Genomic DNA, 18863 nt, shown 5'->3' on the forward strand with positions numbered 1-18863 from the left:
GTCGGCACTGTGAAAAATGTTTACTAGAAGCATCTCCCAATGACTTCCACTCAAAAAAAAATCTGTTTTGTTTTTGAGTGCGTGTTTGAGTGCATGTTTGCTTGCATGTGTGTCTGTGCATCATGAGCATGGACGGCTGGTACCTGGGACTGGTGGTTGTAAGCTGCCATGTGAGTGCTGGGAACCAAGGTCCTCTGGAAGAGCAGCCAGTGCCCGTAACTGCTGGGCCAACTCTCTAGCCCCCAGCTCTCATTTCATTAAGTACCTTTTCCATCAAGGGAGATTGGGAAATTACTGAGTAGACAGATACCCCAATAATGTGGCAGTTCTATCATTTCTGGCATGGCCGGTGTTCCACTCCCTTGGTTTTCTGCCATGGGCAACAGGCTCTTAGAGGTAAAGTAGGGATAAAGGAGAAAATGCTGAGGCAGGAGAATGCTGAGGGTGAATCTGTATTCAGTTCAGGGTTGCTCAAGGTTCCCTGTGCTTCAGGGCAATCCTTATTCTCGTGATAAGTATATGGACGGACTGATAGATTCCCTGTCAAAGTGGGAGAGGCTCAAGAGCCCAACTCCTTCCTGTGGGTTTATGTTAAGGTTGAAGGAAAGGCATTTTCTTCACTGGTGTAGCCACTAGCCATGTGCCCGTATTCCTGTATACAGTCACTCATCATCTTTCCTATAAGCAGCCCTAGTGAATTGTATTGGGTCATGAAAGGTGTGTGTGTGTGTGTGTGTGTGTGTGAAGAGAGAGCACATGAAAACCTGGAGTAGAGCTAGAGCTAAATAACCAATGCCCTGTGCAGCAGGGAGCCACTTCTTTGTGGCTGCAGAGGTATGAGGGCCCGGGCAACTGGGACTTGGGTGTTGCAACTCCAGTGTGTCTGCTGGAAGGAGACACAGGTTGTGTCCCCAGCATAGCTGAGGGTCAGGTTGGAGAAGTGAGCGGCAGTCAGGTGACCATGTGTCCTGGGGTCACACTGAGGCATTCGGGTTTTATCTTCAGGAAATGGAGAAGCATGGGAGGATTTTCAGGTATGAGGTGATACGGCTGGCTCCAAGCTCTGGAAGGTTCTCTCTGGGCCACAGTGGAGGATGGGCTGAAGAAAGAGTCACCGGGAGAAAGAGCCAGCTGTACCCTAAGGAGAGAGGCCTGCCTGGGGTGATGGGGTAGAGGGCAGGAAAGGAAAAGCTTGAGTGTGAGAGGGCCTGGATTTGTCAGTTGTCAGGAAGCCACCCCCCAAGAGATGGCAGACATAGCAGAAGGCAGAGTCCATTCTCAAGTTTAGTTTGGAGTCAGGGGCCTGTGAATTTTTGCATTTCTCCATTTTGTGATTCTCAACCACGGCAAAAGAGAAGAAAAAGCCCTCATCAGAGTTCAATGCAGACCTGCAATCCCGGTGTTGGGGAGGTGGGGAAAAGCTGATCCCAGGGGCTCAGTGGCCACAGCTAGTCAGTCTAGCAAGTTGGAGAGCTTCAAGCTCAGTGAGGCCATTTCAAAAAGGAAGGTGGAGAGCAGGAGAAGAGGGCACCTAATGTCAACCCCTGGCCTCTGCACAAATGTGCACACTCATGTACACTCACCTACACGCATATGTACACAAGGAGAGAGAGAGAGAAGAAGGGAGGGAAGGAGGGGGGAGGAGGAGGGGAAGGCAGCAATCTCGGAAGTCCAGGGCTCCCCAGCTTTACAGTAATTGCTATGGAGTATGAACAATTAAAACATTCAGTGGACAGTGTTCCCGGCACACAGGCAGCCTAGCTCAGTGCCCTGTGGAGGGCACAGATCCTTTCTCCTGCCCTGCCACCCTTAGCTGTGGGCTTTTTGATCCTCTTGCTAGCACATCCAGTCTCGCTTGTATGTCTGAGTCTTCAGGACGTGGACAAGCGTTTCCTTGACATAAACCTTGTGCTTTTCAGGGTCCCCCAGTGTAACCCCACTGGCACCTGGGGAGACCTTTAGCTGTCACTTAAGTGACAAGAGTGGTCTGGCAGTGTTTCAAGAGGATTGAAAAGGCTTCGGAGACAGCAAGGAGATGTGGCCAAATCCCTCAGGACACATGGGTGACCGTGTGTGACCTCCTTCACTTCCTGTCCCTGAGATGTCTCTTCAGCAACCTCTGAAGAGTCAGGTGTTCCTGGAATGCTATTATGAGCCAGAAACACTCATCTTTATACAGTGGACACCTGTCCCCTCCTACCTGACTCCATGTAAAGGTAACCTAAGAACAGCTCCAACAAACAGCAAGTCCAGTGCCATGGCTGCTAATGGTAGAATGTCAGGCCCATGCTGCTAGCAGGGTGTGGGTTTGGGGTGGCAAGGGTAGGGAAAATAGGTGGCTGGGCAATTACTTTTTCCTCCTTCTATTTACTCTGTGCACACGGGGCCATTTCCAGAGTCCACATCCTGAAAAAATAAAAGAACAGTACCAGAGAAAAGTCTCCAAAAGCCACCAGCTTCACCTTTGAGTTCAGACCACACCAGGAATGGAGTTGCCTTTCCTCTGCTGCAAAGGCTGGCAAGGCCATGAGCAAGCACACAGCCCAGCCTCCCCTCGTTTCCATGAGTCACAGTTGCCTGCCCTCGTCCCTGCTTACCAGCTGGCTACTATATTTAGGCGTCTTCATTTTCCGTTCTGAGAAAGGATTATGCCCTTCGAGCTCTGTATGCCTCAGGCAGAGACAGGCTCTCTCTAGCTCCCCGTCAGGCCTGAAGCAGGCAGGAACAATGATGCTACCCCTGGCACCTTGTGAGATCTGCAGAGGGCTTCCTGTCCCATGCAACTGTTATGCAAAACAGCTCAAGTAGCCCACAGTTTGGTTGAGTTTCAAAACCAGGGATGGTACTGCAACAAAAGAAAAAAAAAAGACCTGACTGACTATGGGTGGGGCTGTATGGTTTATACAACCTGAAAAAAAAAAAAAAAAAAAAAAAAGCACGTAGGGCAGAATGGACTTCAAATGAAAGAAGCCAGCATGTACATGTATGTAGAGAGATATCCGCCACATGTGTGTGAGCATGCACATGCATATAGATATCTACCACATATAGGTCAGTGTGTACATGCATGTAGATATCTGCTGTACGTGTGTGCATGCGTAAATGTGTATATAGATCGGTATCGTCCATATATGTCAGTATATGAAATATATATATACCTGCCACAGATATATCTATACATATATGCCACAGATAAATAGATGATAGATGGATAGATAGACAGACAGATAGATGATATATAGCTAGGTAGGTAGGTAGATATGATACAGAGAATATTTCAATATACTAAATGTATAACCTCTCACAATATACAACATGTTAAATATAATAGCATATAATGTATATATTGTTTATCATATGTGTAAGTTTTATCAGCTGCAAGGGAGCAGGCTGAGGAGCTTGTGGATTGTGAAATGCAGTAGCCTGAGTGGAACTCCAGGGATTCGATGTCAACTTGAAGATCACATGGTGATTCCTTCTGAAGAAGGAAGGCTCTCCCACCTGGACAAGGCAGCTTCATGAGGCTATGACACTTAGGAAAGTATTTACTTGGTGGAGTATTTACTTAGTTTATGTTGCTGTGACAGACATCATGGCCAAAAGCAACTTGAGAAAGAAAGGGTTTATCTCAGCCTACAGGGTACACTCCATCACTGAGGGAAGCCAGGGCAGGAACTCAAGGCAGGAGCTAGAGGCAGGACCCGAGGCAGAGAGGTGTATTGTTTTCTGCTTGCTACCAGCTCACATTCACCTAGTTTTCTTATACAGCCCAGGCTCACCTGCCTCGGTATGGCACTGCCCACAGTGGGCTGGGCTATCCCACGTCAATTGGCAGTCAAGTAACAGGCCAATGGAGGCAATAGCTCAACTGAGATTCCCTCTACCTCGGTATGTCTAGGTGTGTGTCAAGTTGACAAAAACAACCAGCACATGGAATCATTCATGGAGCCCAGGGCAGTCATGCCTGGCGTGTGGATTCATCAGCCAGAGACTTAGTTTAACTACTCTAGGAAGCTGGTAAGCATGGGCAATCTTTGACTTCATCGCTCATCTTCAAACACATGTCCTGTTTACTGTTTGGGAAGGATGACATGAGGTACCAGATGCATTGACATCAAGTCCGAACTTGGCGTGGTTATACTTTCATTATTCCTTTTCTCCGCACAGTTCATGCAGGGTTACTTTATGTAGGCCCTGTGCTACGCGCTGATAAGGCACTCTGATTCATTCATTTCAAACAGATTTGCTGGCCACCTACTACGTGCTGCTGGGCGTTGTGCCACATCCCTACCCAGGCAATGTCCCGGACAGACATTCAAAAAGTAAAGAAAGGTAGCACAGACAGTTCCTTGCCCTTGGGCTTCTAGTCCACAGCGCTCCTCACAAAATGACCTGCTCATTCTAGAGATAAGAACTCAACTCAGAGCCCTGGGAGCCCTGCAGAGACTGATACCCCAACCAAGGACCATGCATGGAGAGGACTTAAAACCCCGGCTCAGATGTAGTGCATAGACTCAGTCTCCAAGTGGGATTCCTAGTAAGGGGAGTAGGGGCTTTCTCTGGCATGAACTCAGTGGCTGGCTCTCTGAATACTTCCCCCATGGGGGGTGGGGGGAGAGTGCAGCCTTGCCAGGCCACAGAGGAAGACAATGTAACCAGTCTTGATGAGAGCTGATAGGCTAGGGTCAGACAGAAGGGGAGGAGGACCTCCCCTATCAGTGGACTGGGGGAGGGCATAGGGGGAGAAGAGGGAGGGAGGGTAGGATTGGGAGGAGACAGCCAGGATACAAATTGAATAAATTGTAATAAATGATAATAAAACAACAACAACAAAGAACTCAACCCTGAGGTTAAGGACAGGTGAGAGACCTGCCCAGGTCCTATGGCTAGTGTGTAGGATAGACAGCTTTAGCATGAGTCAGCTTGACCCCACACTCTTCATCCTTCCTCACCACACACCTCGGCTAAGGCTGTTCCCACCACTGGCTGGGCAGGGTGAAGAAGGCTCAGCATGCCCAGAGGAAATCATGTTTTCCCCTCAGAGTCTCCAGTTAGAATACAATTTTTATGTACACAGGAGAGGTTAGGGGAAGACTCAGTGCCCACTGCCAGAAAGGGGCAGTGAGTGGGTATGCCCGCTTCTTGCTGAGGATATGCTAGTGTGTGGATGTATATACTCTGTGTGTCTGTGTCTGTGTGTGTATGTCTGTGAGTGAGCATATACCCAGGATCTGCGTGGATAACTCTGCATACATCCTCCCTGTAGGCCTGTGTATCTGTGAGTCTGTACCTATGTTTTGGGGTCTGGGGAGCATTTGAGTGTGTGTGCGTTATGTTTTTGGTGTTTTGATTTTCTGTGTGTGTCTTACTGTGCCTGTGCGTCAGCGAGTGCCCTTGTGTGTGCGTCTGTGGGACTGTGTTGTGTCACTGCTCCCCTCCCTACACCCCGTTCTTCCTGTGAAGCTGATCTCTGACATGTCCTTCAGTGTGAGGGACGTCAGTGGCTTTAGCCTTATCTCCCAGCCTGCCACTCTGTTGGAGGAAATTAAATTTTGACTTGGCACAACCTGTTCCTTATGATGTCACTGGCTGTGACTGGCACACTCCACCCAACGAGGCATTTGCATTTTGATTACTTGATGAATACCTGCCAACACAGAGATTCAAAGAGCGTAAGTTGATTTTGAAGGACCGTACATGCAATGCTAGTGTTTTTGTGTTCTTTGCTGTGGACTTAGAACCTCAGACAAAGGAGAAAGAGTTTCAGCTTTGCAATAGAAGACCTTGGTTCAAAGCTCCTTCTCCCCCTTCAAAAGCTGTGTAAAACTGGGGAAGACATTGCAATTGTCAGGGCTTACTTTGTAAGAAATTACAAACACAATAATGGGGAAAATGTTCTCAGAAATCTATGAAGTCTCTTAGTTACATAATGTCAGGGGGGGAGCAAAAGGAAAAGATCCTTGGGAGATGTTTGACAGACAACATTTAGCTCTTTTCTTTCCTCAAGACATGGTCTTGAGTCAATGCCTGAACTCTTCTGAGCCTCATATTTCCCTAGAAACTCAGGACAGGAACTCAAATGGGGCAGAAACATATAGGTGAGAGCTGATGCCTAGGCCATGAGGGAGTGCTGGTTACTGGAGTGCTGGCTTGTTCCTTATGGCTTGCTCAGCCTGCTTTCTTACAGAACCCAGCACAACCAGCCTAGGGATATCACCAGCCACCATGGGCTGGGCCCTCCCCCATCAATCACTAATCAAGAAAATGTTCCATAGGCTTGCCTTCAGCCAGATCTTACAGAGGTATTTTCTCAATCAAGAGTCCTTCTTCTGAGTCTAGCCCATGACACGCTGACATAAAAACTAGCCAGCATACTGCACAAGCCTGACAATCTGCGTTTAGAGCTCAAGAACCTAGGTTAAGAAAGGACACAACATGGTAGCACTAGTGTCTGCAGTGCCAGTGTGCCTCTACTGGGAGGTGGAGGCCAGTGAATCGACAGAAATTTGCAGGTCAGGTAGCCTGCCATAGAGCGGGAAGCAGCATCTCAAACAAGGCAGAGGTGAGGCCTCACATCCAAGATTGTCCTCTGAGCATGCATGCTCAAGTGTGTGTGTGTGTGTGTGTGTGTGTGTGTGTGTGTGTGCATCCTTATGGTGGATGGCATCACCATGGCAGGAAGGGATGTGGTGATGATAGGTCATGTGATTTTATAGCAGGAAGCCAGAACAACGCTTTCTATAGCATGTCAGTCTTATAAGAACTAAATCCGGGTCTCTTGAGATCTACCTTAGTCCTTTCTAAGGATCTATCTAACAACCATCTAACAACAATCTATCTGACTGTGCCCCACCTCCTAAAAGTCCCAACACTTCCCGACATCACCACACAGAGAACCAAATTCCCAATGAGTGGTCTCCACCCTGCCAGCGCAGTCCTGGGGCTGGACATGGAAGCAGCCTGCATTTCAAGTTGGACTTTGCTGATCTTGTGGGCATTCTACCTGTGCCTGACAAAGTGTGTGTTCTGAGATCCTCACCTGGCACACTCAGTACCTCATAGCTCAGAGATCTGCTGTCTACCCAAAGGCTAACTCTGGCCTACCACTTCTTTTGTTAAAGTTCTATTGGGACATGCTACATTTAGGTGTTGTCTGTGGCTACATGCTCAGTAGAAAGGCAAAGAAACCACAGGGGTTGAAGGGTTTTTTTTTTCTGTCCCCTCTAAAGAGAAGTTTTCTATTCCCTGGTATTAGATTCACTATCTAATTTGGCAGAGCTAACAGAAACCTGAGCCTGATTGCCTTCTTTCAGCCCCGACACTGGGAGATTACCCAGACCGGACTACTCTGCCCCATTATGTTCTACACATGTTTCTACACATGTGACCCCCAAATGCCACTACCATAGCCTGATTAGCCTGCGTGTGTCCACAGGGAAGCACATTGAGCCACCTGGAGGCAAGACCTCCTCACCCTCCTGTTATATGAATCGGTGGGTTCCAGCACACCTGTTGACTGCATCTATTGATTATTCTGTGTCCTTTTCTCCAATTTCCCTTACTCCAGAAAACCCTCCAACTGGGCTAGAGTGACCTATAGGTCACAGTCTCTCCTGTTTAAACACCTCTGTGTCTCTCGCCTGCTCAGCCACCTCACTCCTGAGCACTGACATATAACTTGAAGGTCACTAGAGCAAAGCCTCCCATCCTTAGTCACCTTTTGGGAGACTGACATTCCTCCATAATGAGCCATTCTGCTCTTCCCATCCAACTGTCCGACTCCTTCAAGGCCCTACACAGGCTTCCCCCGCTGCGAAGTACTGTGTAATTCTCCACACACACGTGACCATTCCCTTTTGCAGTTCATGAAACTGACCTACAGCCAATCTTGGCTACACCTGGGAGGACGAGCTAGGTGAGGAGACACACGAGTGTCTCACTCCTTACCAGTTGTGGTGTAGTACAGGACAAAAGGCACAGGCTCTGGAGTCAGGTACGCGGCCGGAAGTCTGGCTGTCTTCCTGGAAAGCAGCCATGTTCAGCGCTGTACCACCAAAGTTGCAGTAGCTACATACTTTATCGTCAATGCTCTGAACCAAGTGATCTTATATATACCTCAGTTTCCTCATCTACAAGAAAGTGGTAACGATTCAACTATTCTCAAAGCTTGTCATGAGGAGCAAATGATGACTACAGCTTGGGCATCACTAATCCATGTATCCAAACTTGGAAATGTTCCCCACTGAAAACCTTCGGAGGAGAATCACACATCCTGAAACTTGGTTCCACCCACAAGGTTGTGTAAAATAACCTACAGGCATATAGCGCACAAGAAACAAATCTGGCATTAAGACTTTGGATCCATTCCTTGGTTATGTATGTATGTATTTCTATCCATCCATCCCAGTAATCCAAAATTAGAAACATTGTTGTTCCTCATCATTTCAGAGAAAGTGTCACTCAAGCTGAGCCATGCTAATACATACATATATAGTTAGTGTCACATGTCACGCGTGTGTGTGTGTGTGTGTGTGTGTGTGTGTGTGTGGTACCTATCTTAGGATGCTGTCTCAGAAGTACCTTAGAACTGAGCTGCCCTTTTCATTTTTTCTCTTTTCAGCTTAAGGGAACAGTTACTTCCTCGTGCAGTCCGAGGAGATGAAGTCCATGAGGGTAAGGCATGGCAGCAGGAAGCTGCCGGCCATGTTGCTTCAGAATTGGGCTTCTTAAACTAGGGGTCGTGACCTAATACAAGGTCATGTAATTGAACGTTGTCACAAAAATGTGGCCACAGTAAAAGTTTTCTGGATATACAATGACCAAAAATTAGTGTGTTAACATAACACTTAAGGAAACCAAGGCGTTTGTAGCAGCTCTTGTGCAGTGTGCCTGTCAGGCATAGCTCAGTTGCTCTGCAGCCTTGATATTGAACTTATATTGCTTTTATTGCACATACAAAGTTATCTGCTCTGATAGAAACACAAAGGTTTAATTATGGAGAACAAAGACTTTGAGTATTTTCTTACATCGCTACTCAGGATGGAAGCATGTTAGTACATCTTTGGATTGAATTGTGTTTGGTTTTTTTAATTTTTCTATTCAACTTGAGTTATGTAAAAAACGTGTTCAGTATATTTTGCCTTGGGATAAGAACAGAATTTCCAACGTTTTTTTTTTTTATATGGCCCTAAACACATTTTTGCCATTTTATGCTTCATATTTATACAAAGTACCATTCTCAGCACCAACTCATGAAATCAAAATATCAATTAATTTTCCATCCTTCCGCATCTGTTCACCCAAGATTCAATTCTTTATGTAACGATAAGCGAGTGCACGTCTCCCATACGGATGCAAGTTTTATTTGTCTTTAACAAGTACAAAAACTGAATGTATGCAAGAATCATTTTAAATACATTTCTGTTTGGCTTGTTATCAGGAAATATTTGGTTTGTGGATCTCCACTGTTTACTTTGTGCTCATATTGTGTGACAATTTCTTGGGCATGGAAGGGTTTTAAGTGGAGACTTTAAAGTGCCCTGTCTTAGGAGATACTTAGGAGTGCTTTAAGGAAAATGTTAGTGTGTGTGTGTGTGTGTGTGTGTGTGTGTGTGTATGTGTGTGTTCATACACAGACACTGTTGTGGTTCATGACAAACACTTTCTGAAAGCCTGTCGTATGGCAGGAATTCATTCTGACATTTCTTTATTCCTGTGAATACAATGTGATTTGTTGTTGTTTCAAGCCTTGGTTTTCTCTCCTTTACCAGACAGGAACCCCTGGAGGGCAGCAGATGTGTCCCATTTATTTCAGCATGCCCAGCACTCAGCAGCATGCTTTGTGGACAGTGCTGGAACGAACGAGACCAGAGTTCTAAATCCAAGATCCTTCAGTTTCTTCCTCCTCGTGGATGAGACTTGAGAAATATTCTTAGGATATCTAGCCTCCACTCCAAGGTTCCGTGACTCTATCTCGATGTCAGGAAGAGAGGCAGGCGGCATGAGGGACCCTCAAGTGGTAAATGGAGAGTCCATACTGACTCTGGAGAATGAAAACTCCAGCTGACCTGCAAGAGTTCTGTAATGAGCAAAAAAACCAATTTAAATGCAAATTGCCTATGGTGTGGTTGGGGAAAGGCTTCTTGCTGCCGGGAAAGGCTGGGAAAACACTCAGGGCCACTTCACTACTGGCCAGGGTTGCTTTATCCACTTAGGATTAAAGTTCAAACTAGTGACAAAGAGTCACACGCATTACTGGCAGCATTCCATGGTGTCACATGGTGCTGACTAAGAATCTCGGGTGTCCCAAAGGGTACCAGTCTCTAACCACTAGCCAGTACCATTTACCGAGTCCTTAGCTGGTGTCAGGTGCCGTGCTGAGAACAAAGGACAAATCTATGTACAGGAGCTGTCCTTAGGGTTCCAAAGCCCAGAGGGCAGGTTGGCATTAAAGTCGATTCTGGCCACAATACTAAGATTTCATTAACCGTTTTTTATGTGTCCTGCCCAGGATGAGAAGCTATACCTGTGCATGTCTGTCTGTCTGCCTAACTGTGAGGCAGATCCTGCTGTTTCTCAAGTTTCATAGTGAAGGAAAGTTAGGTTTGGTGAGTGTAAGAGACAGTGTGTGGTTTTTGGCCAGCGGATTAGACGGCGTCCCACTCTGTTGGTGGCTCACGCGCAGGCTCGAACAGGAAGTTCCTGGAGTTGTCTGCCCAGCCCTGAGTTCCTTCTAGATAATGGTATCTGTAGCGCTTGTTTCTAAACTCTACTTTATTTGGGGTGTTTAGGCCTCTACCTCCCTTCCAACCTCCCAACCCTAAGTAGGAGAGAAAGTGAGTGGGAGGGGCGCGGCCCCCTCCTGGCTGTTTAGGGTCAATGGGTTCTTTTAGGGCTATGCCGATCTCCCTCAATAGCTGTCAGCAGTCTCCTCCAAGCCTCTGTGCCCTGAAATGGTTCTCTCTATCTGTCTGCCACACTGTCTGTCTGTGGTCTCTCCAAACTGCCACTCGCCACACACCACCACCACATGCCATACTCCTCTTTCTGGGTTCTTATATTTCTATCCTCAGAGCCCTGGACCATGCTCCTCTCCATGCCGCAGGAGGCAGGCCGTTACCAGCAGTCAAAGGCCACACCCCACACGAGACAATTAACAGCTGTGGACAAGCTATCACCCAATTAAAACCCCACACTTGGAATTAAAACAAATTTACATAACATAATTGAGTTTACAAAGAAACCAAAACGTCCAGTACAGGTGCCTGTTTGCAGGTGTCTTCTGAAGACTAGAGGTGCCTGTAGTCAGGATGTCACGGGACAGGGTTTGTCACCAGCCTTGACCCAGGTCAGTGAGGAAATTATACTAGTCAAAGAATCAAGGTCTCAGATTACTCCACAGAAAATGCTTGTGCAAACTCAAGGGTCTCTCTCTCTCCCTCTTTTCCTCTCCCTCTCTTTTTCTCTCTCTCTCTCTTACAGCTGTAAAAGAATATTACTCTAGATCTTCAGCTACCCTCAAGAGGATCCAGTTGAAAAGGCACCTGTTTCCTCTCAGGCCAACTCCTGCTCCTCCCCTCTCACGGCCCATGTCTGCTGCAATGGGGCACTTCAATTTCTTCCCATTTTTTGTAATTCAAAGACAGTGCCATCTGCCACCCTCCCTCCATGCTCTCTGATGGGATTGGGGCAAGACTTCATCCCATTCATATCACAGCTGGAGCAAGAGCTGGCCAAACCAAAGGCAGACAGCTTTGGCCTTGCAAACTGCATTAATCCCTAATCTAGTAGCCCAGAGCCCATTCTTTCATCCCCATTGCCTGCCCCAGCAGGTCCTGACTGACAATGCCACCGATGAAGACACATGGCGTTTGCTGAGGCTCGTCGGAGTCAGGCATTTTCTCCAGCCCATGCATTACTTGCTCTGCACTGCAGCTCCTGATGAAAGGGCCAATGTTAACAGCCTCACTGTAGAGGTGCAGAAACTCGGGCTCAGGAGACTTATGACATCTGCCAGCCATCCACGGAGGCTGAGTCTGCCTCATAAGAGCTTGGCCAGACCAAGGACGAGGTTTCCTGTGGCTCTCTGACCCCTGGCCTCTGAGGAGCTGAGCCACTCCCTTAACAACACTCGCTGAACAATACCTGCTCACTGTGACACACACTGCATGCCAGGGAAGCCGACCGGGACTGAAGGCCATGTCATAGGCCCCATCTTCTAGTCCAGGCACAGGTGCCAAGCAGCAACCAAACATTTGGATGGCAATAGCGTACCCGGAGGAAAAGGCAGTCAGGGGCGTGAGAGAAAGATCTGAGTGGCTGATTGAGGAAGAGGGGGAGGCGGTGGCTCTCAGCTGAGACCAAGGTTCAGTTCAGCACTGTGGACAATTAGGGCCTGATCACCGGCTGTCCTGTGCACAGCTGATGTTTAGCAGGGTCCCACCTGACACCAGCAGCACTCCCTGCTCTACTGTGAAGGCCACACACAGTCAGGTGTTCTCCTGGAGGGTAAAGCGAGCTATTTCTCACTAGGGGAGCTGACTCCACACATGGAAGAGACAGCTGGGTGGCTAAGCCGCTGCTCAAGAGCAAACAAGCAGGAAGCACTTTGGCTTGATGGCTCCAACACATGGGCCCAGGAAGGCAGCTATCTGCAGGGGGCTACCTGTGGTAATAAAGTATGCCAAACACAAGGCTAGTAGAGAGCTACTCTGAAGACAGGGACCCTGGGGCAGACACGGAAAAGGTCCTGACTGCTTTTGAGAGGAGGGAGTAGGTAGTACCTGAGCTTTCATCTCCAGTACTGTTCCCTCTGTTGCTCAGGCTAAGCACTTACCTGTCACCCTGATGCATGGTCTAGAATCCCCTTCCTTTCTTTTCGTCTCCTCATTTTATTATACAGTGTTCTTTTGTTTCTTTCTGAGACAGGGTTTCTCTGGACTCGATTTGTAGGCCACACTAGCCTCAAACTCTGCCTGCCTCTGCCTCCCAGAGTGCTGGGATTACAGGCAGGTGCCACCACGCCCAGCTGTACAGTGTATTTAGATCATATTTACTCTGTTCCTTTCCCTTAACTCCTCACAGATCTGGGGCCCCTTCCTATCCCCAAACTTGTGTCTTTTTTTTTTTTTTTTTTTCAGTTCATAACCCATCAACTCAAATTAGTGCTGCCATCTACTCCTGGTAGGAGGCCATCTACTGGAGCATGGCTGACCTCCTCCCAGGAGCTACACCCTTAAGGAAAACCATCGCTTCCCTCCTCTGGCAGCTGACCAGAGCTCCTCAGGGGTGGGGCTCATGAGCCCCTTCCCACTCCATGTTTGAGTTGAGGGGCTCAGTCCTGTTCAGCCCTTCTGCAGGAAGCCACAGCTGCCGCCGTGAGTTCAGTGTCCCGTCATATCCAGAAGACATTGCTTCTCTGTGGACTTCCCTGGCCTCTGGCTCTTAAAATCTTTCCAGCACATTTCTGAGATGCTCCCCAATATCCCAGTTGTGGCTGAGCGCCCCTCGGTGGCTTAGCCTCCTCACTTTAACCCATTGGGTTCCCAGTGTACGTAACCCATCGCCTACTGAACAAAAATACTTGCCCAAGAGGTCTGAGATCTGAGCCAATCTACAAGCAGTCTTAGGCTTTCCAATGACGGTGTCTCTCTAGTCTAGTCTAGTCTTGGCATGAGACCCAAGCTTTTGTACCAGGTTCTCTCTTCCTGTAATAAAAGCATTAGGCAGGGGCCATGTGAGATAGCACACACCTGTAATCCCAGCTCTCGGGAGGTGGAGGCAGGAGAATCACAATCAAAGCTACCCTCCTGAAACATTTTAAGTTTGAGACTAGCTTGGGCTATATGAGAAACTGTTTTAAAAGTCTTCAACCAAAACCACAAAGAAATTAGGCAGAGAAACCCAAGGGCACTGAACGGCTGCAGCCAATTTTTGTAATGAAAACTGAATGAAGTGAGCTGGTCCTGGTGTTGGTCTTACTCATCTCCAACTTCCTAAGAAACAAATGTTTCTCTCTCTGTCAAGACCTGGTGTTTCTGCTTTTCCTTCTAATACCCTTTCAATAGACCTTTTTAAAAAATTCATCAGAGAGAGCTTCTGGTACTTGAAATGCTAATTAAAATACAAGCAGTGCCAGGTGATCGGGGCCAAGAGACTGTAGGCCTCCGGTTCACTGCACCCATCACTTTGTGTTAGACAGGCTGTGTCCCTCTTGATCAAGGCACTTTTCCATTCATTGGTGTGATTTCTGGGCACAGAATACTTAGAGTAATTCTATCAGTTACTTTCTCACTGCTTAGACAAAATGCCCGACAGAACAGCACACCAGAGGGAAGGTTTATTGCAGCTCATGGTTCAGAGGATGCAGTCTATGATGGTGGCATTAGGAGCTCACTGCCGTCTAGCCAGATCAGGATATAGAAAGAGGCAGATGCTGTTATGCTGGTAGTCAGCTGGCTTTCTTTTCTGCTTTCCTTTTTTTTTTTTTTTGAGTCCAGTGTCCTGGCCTGTAGAGTGTTCCTGCCCTCATTCAGAGTAGCCTTCCTTCCTTCCTCCAGGATGCTCCAAGCCCTTATGTGGATGTAACAGCATTCCTGTGTAACCTGTGTACATCCCCCACATCCAGTGGAGATACACCACAGATGTTACACTGTAGTTTTTGGGGGCAATGTCAGGAAGAAAAGAGTCTGCATTTTTTGGTACAAATGCAATTTCTGGGAAATTTTCAGTCAGAGTTTGGCTAAGTCAGTAGGTGCAGAGCCCACTAATCCAGAGGGCAAGCTGCTCATTTTGTTGTAGAATCATTTGTTTAATGTCATCCTCTTCCGTGATGTGAAGGACCCATGAAGATGAACATATGGAATCTTCCAGTAAGCCACCCAAGGATGCCAGTTTGCTGAGGCTGAAGCTGGAAAAGTCAACGACAAATCAGGACAGTGGCCACTTTGTTAATGTGGGGCATTATAGGAAAGCTTCAAGCACCATCCATTTTGGCCACTCCAGAAATAAATGGCATCTATGTATGTATGTATGTATGTATGTATACAGAAAACAGAAACCTACTATGTACCCCACTGGGCAGAAAGAGAGAATTCAAAGGAAGAAATCCTGCAGCTTGGCAGGAACAGACTACAGGGGCTCAGGGAAGGTGGCTGAGAATCTGGGTACATCGCACAGGTGAGGCAGATCTCCATTGGTTTAGGAGAAGGTCAGTGCTCCTCAAAGACTCTCTGATGACAGGCACATCTGCAGGAGAAACCTTCAGAGGGTACAGAAGAGGAATCAGAGCCCAGACTGGTGAGTTAGTCAATTGTTTCTTCCTCAATTCTATGCCAGAGGATGGGGCTAGCAATTTCCTTTCCCATCTCAAGCACAGCCATCTGCTCTGTTCAGCAAGCAGAAAATTCACCTCCAGAAAAAAAAAAAAAAAAAAAAAAAGTGCATTTCTTTGTGGCTATGTGATGAATCCCACATTTTCACTCCTTGTGAAGATCAGTGATCCAGTCCATCCCTTGTGGCTTTCCTTTGGGGGTTTTTAACCCTTCTCCCAGCAGGTTGTGGTGGCACATACCTATAACTTAGGAAGTAAAAGCAGATGGTTAGTGAGTTCAAGGCTGGCCTGGGCTATACAGTAAGAAAAGGGCTAGCCTCAGGGCTGAGATATAGTTCCCGAGTGGTGTCTATCCAGTGTTTTCAAGGCTCTGGGTTCCATCCACAGCATTGAGAAAACAAAAAACAACCCCACTGCATAAGCAGATAGGAGAACAATTATGCCCAATGTGCCCCCATCCTCCAGATTGTTGCACTAAAGCCCAACTCCCAGGGCGTTGGTATTAGAGGAGGGAAGGGGATTGGTTCATGATGTGGAGCCTTAGGAAGAGATCAATGTCTTTATGAAAGACCCTGAGTGCTTCCTAAAGCTCTGCCCCTTGTGAGGACCTTGCCAAGAAAAGGCATCTATGGGGCCAGGTGTGGTGGTGCACACTATTAATCCTAATACACAGAGGCAGAGGCAAGCAGATGTCTGTGAGTTCAAGACCAGTCTGGTCTACTTGGAGACTTAGAGGCCAGCTAAGGCTATATAGTGAGACCTTGTCTCAAAAAATTTAAAAAGGAAAGACAGAAAAGGTGCCTCTACACATGCAAAGCGAGTCCTCTAGACACCAAGCCTGCCCATACCTTGGTCTTCAGCCCTTGAACTTTGAGAGAGCAGCTCTTGCTGCTGAAGCATGGGTTCACCCACTCTCTGGGGCTCTGCAGTAAAGAACACATCTTCGGAGGAGACCTCACAGATGTTCAGGGCCTGGAACTGCTCAGGGAAGGATGTTTCTTAACCGAGCAGTCCCACTTCAAAGCAGGGTACCGGTCTTCCTGGAGCGATGTAAGAAGCGGGGGCGGGAGTTGGCAATCTTTAATTCTCAAGGAAGAACTAGATTGTGCAAAAGGAGAAGTTTCTAGAGAGAAACAATGAAGTAAAGGACTATGAATTTTGTGCTAAGGCAGCCTTTTCTTGTCTATATTTTCTTTCAATTTTCATTTATCAAGAAGAAAATTTTTCCTCTGGTTCAAACTGTTTTTAACATTTTTGAAAAACACTGTGCCTCTCCAAATTTCCCTCTTACATGGAAATAAAACAGGCCCAGGACCTAAGCCCAGAGTATTTGATGGGCAGCCCTAATTCTCCATAATTTAATAGCATTGTTTTAATTTCATGGTATTTCTTTTTATGGTCAGCGTCTATCTACAGTAGGTGGAACCAGCTTTCTATTCACGGTGATGAGTAACTTTCCCTTTTGAAGAAATGTATTTTAAGTTTTCAACATGAGGCAAGCCAAAGAAAAATAATAAAGCAAAGACTAGACCATATGGTCCACAGCTATGGCAAAATCATCTATGGCTTTAAACAACTGAAGTTTGAAAATGGGATTGGAAGTCAGAGGGACAGAAGCTTAAGCAACACTCGCCAGAGCAGATGTCACGGCTGAAACAGAAAAGATGGCTTATTAGATGAGCCAGAGACAGACACTGGGCAAAGCTAGGGGACTCTTCACATGACCCTGAGCAGACAGAAACCCCTTGACGTGATAAAGAACAGATCTGGTGTTGAACTTGGCCAAGGACCCTGCTCCTGGGTCCAGATGTCTCTTTCCTAAATAAAATGAGGCCCAGCGTGTTTGTGTCTGTTTCCTGTGAGCAACTACTGCAGCTGTGGTGATGGTGATGACGAGGGTGAAAGGCTAGTAGTGACAGCTGTTGCTCAGTGAGTCTGTGCTGAGTTCCTCACACACTTCTGTGCTTAAACCCTTCTCAACGGTCCTTACCCATGCCACTGTTTCAGGTTTGCTCTTTTCATGGATTGGTGAGATAACTTGGGGATGGGACCAAGTGCAAAGATTAGATTCCTGTATGTTTGTTCCTATACACTTTGTGTGCACACAGCCTGTGGTTGGTGTTAATCACCGACTTCAGAGAACCTGAGTAATCTGGGAGATGGACTATGCCTTGGAAGTTATCTTGATCGCATTCATCGATGTGGGAAGTCCTGCTCACTGTGGGTGGTACCATTCCCTGGGACCCCGGACTACGTAAGTAGAGGAAGAAAGCTGAGCAGCTGCATGCATTCTTAGTTCTCTGCCTCTCGATTGTGGATGCCATATGACCAGTAGCTCAAGCTCCTGCTACCTTGACTTCCTCACAATAGTGGACTGTGTATATCTCAAACTGTGAGCCAAAATAAACCTTTCTCCCTTAAGTTGCTCTTTGTCAGAATATTTTACCCAAACAACAGGAAAATAAAAAGACATAGCCTTGGGATAAATTTACGCAAGTATTTAAAAATACTTTCATGCATAAAACTAAATTTGTGTACCCTTCATCATCAGAAGTCAGACATGGGATTTTCTATTTGTTGCATCATGATAGTGCTTAAGAACCTTTAGGTTTTTAGAGTATTCTGAATTTCAGATTTCAACCTGAAAAGCCAATGCAGGTAACAACTGACATTTAAGGACCATATACACTGTTCAAGACTTCTTCACACCATTTCTTCATCCCTTTATTCTTGACAACCACCCCAGAAGGCAAGAATTATAACTCCCACTTTACAGATTAGAAAACTGAGGCAGAAAGGAAATGTGTAGGTGTGATGGCTATTCTTGGTTATCAACTTGAATACATCCGGAAATAACTAAACACCAAGTGGCTGGGTACACCTGGGAGGCATTTTTTCTTGATTCAAGTATTTAAAGGAAGAAGACCTACCCTAAAAGTCTGCATCTTTTTCGGTGGGAGGATCCACCTTGAGTTGGGACCATACATTTGGGTGGCATCCTGTATAAAGGAGATAGAAGAAGTAAGTTCTTTCTGGCAGATTCACTCCTCACTAGTCTTAGAGGCTGCTTCTTCGGGATTCTGGCATATGCTAAAGAGCAGCTGAGACACCCAGTCTTGTGGTCTGAACAGCCACTGAGTTCTCGGACTTGCCTTTGGGAAATAGTCATTGTTGAAACAATAGGACTGTAACTTGGAAGCCACTCTAATAAATCTTGTTTATATATATTATAGGTTCGACCTATCAGTTCTGTTTCTCTGGAACCCTGGCAAACACAATAGGCTCCATCTGTGATAGGGTGGATCCCAGTGCTTCCATTCTAGCCCCAAAGCCCACACTCAAGTCATTACACTGTGTGTAACGATAGAGCAGGAACTTGTCTTACAGAGAACTCACAGCTACTAAACTGTCAAATCAGCGGAACTACCTCCCAAGTGGCAGTTCCCAACGGCAAAGGACTTCACTTGAGCAGGTAATGTCCTGTGCATCTTCCGTGCCAGGCACACCACCCTTCCTTCAGGCAGCCACAGCT

The 18863-nt window shown here is 46.8% G+C and overlaps 1 protein-coding gene across 1 annotated transcript in view; it reads right to left on the bottom strand.

Moving 5' to 3' along the window:
• Positions 1-9346: 9346 nt before the first annotated feature.
• LOC110556689 (uncharacterized) overlaps positions 9347-18863 on the bottom strand; it is a 31359-nt gene continuing 21842 nt past the window's right edge. Inside the window, exons 4-6 of the mRNA XM_060363892.1 lie at positions 18262-18330; positions 16180-16454; positions 9347-15577 (exon numbers count right to left, since the gene is read on the bottom strand). Coding sequence (XP_060219875.1) covers positions 16419-16454; positions 18262-18330 — 105 coding nt within the window. The 3' untranslated portion in view covers positions 9347-15577; positions 16180-16418. The remainder of the gene's footprint in view (positions 15578-16179; positions 16455-18261; positions 18331-18863) is intronic.

This window comes from Meriones unguiculatus, chromosome 11, assembly GCF_030254825.1.
Source record: "Meriones unguiculatus strain TT.TT164.6M chromosome 11, Bangor_MerUng_6.1, whole genome shotgun sequence".
NCBI lineage: Eukaryota > Metazoa > Chordata > Mammalia > Rodentia > Muridae > Meriones > Meriones unguiculatus.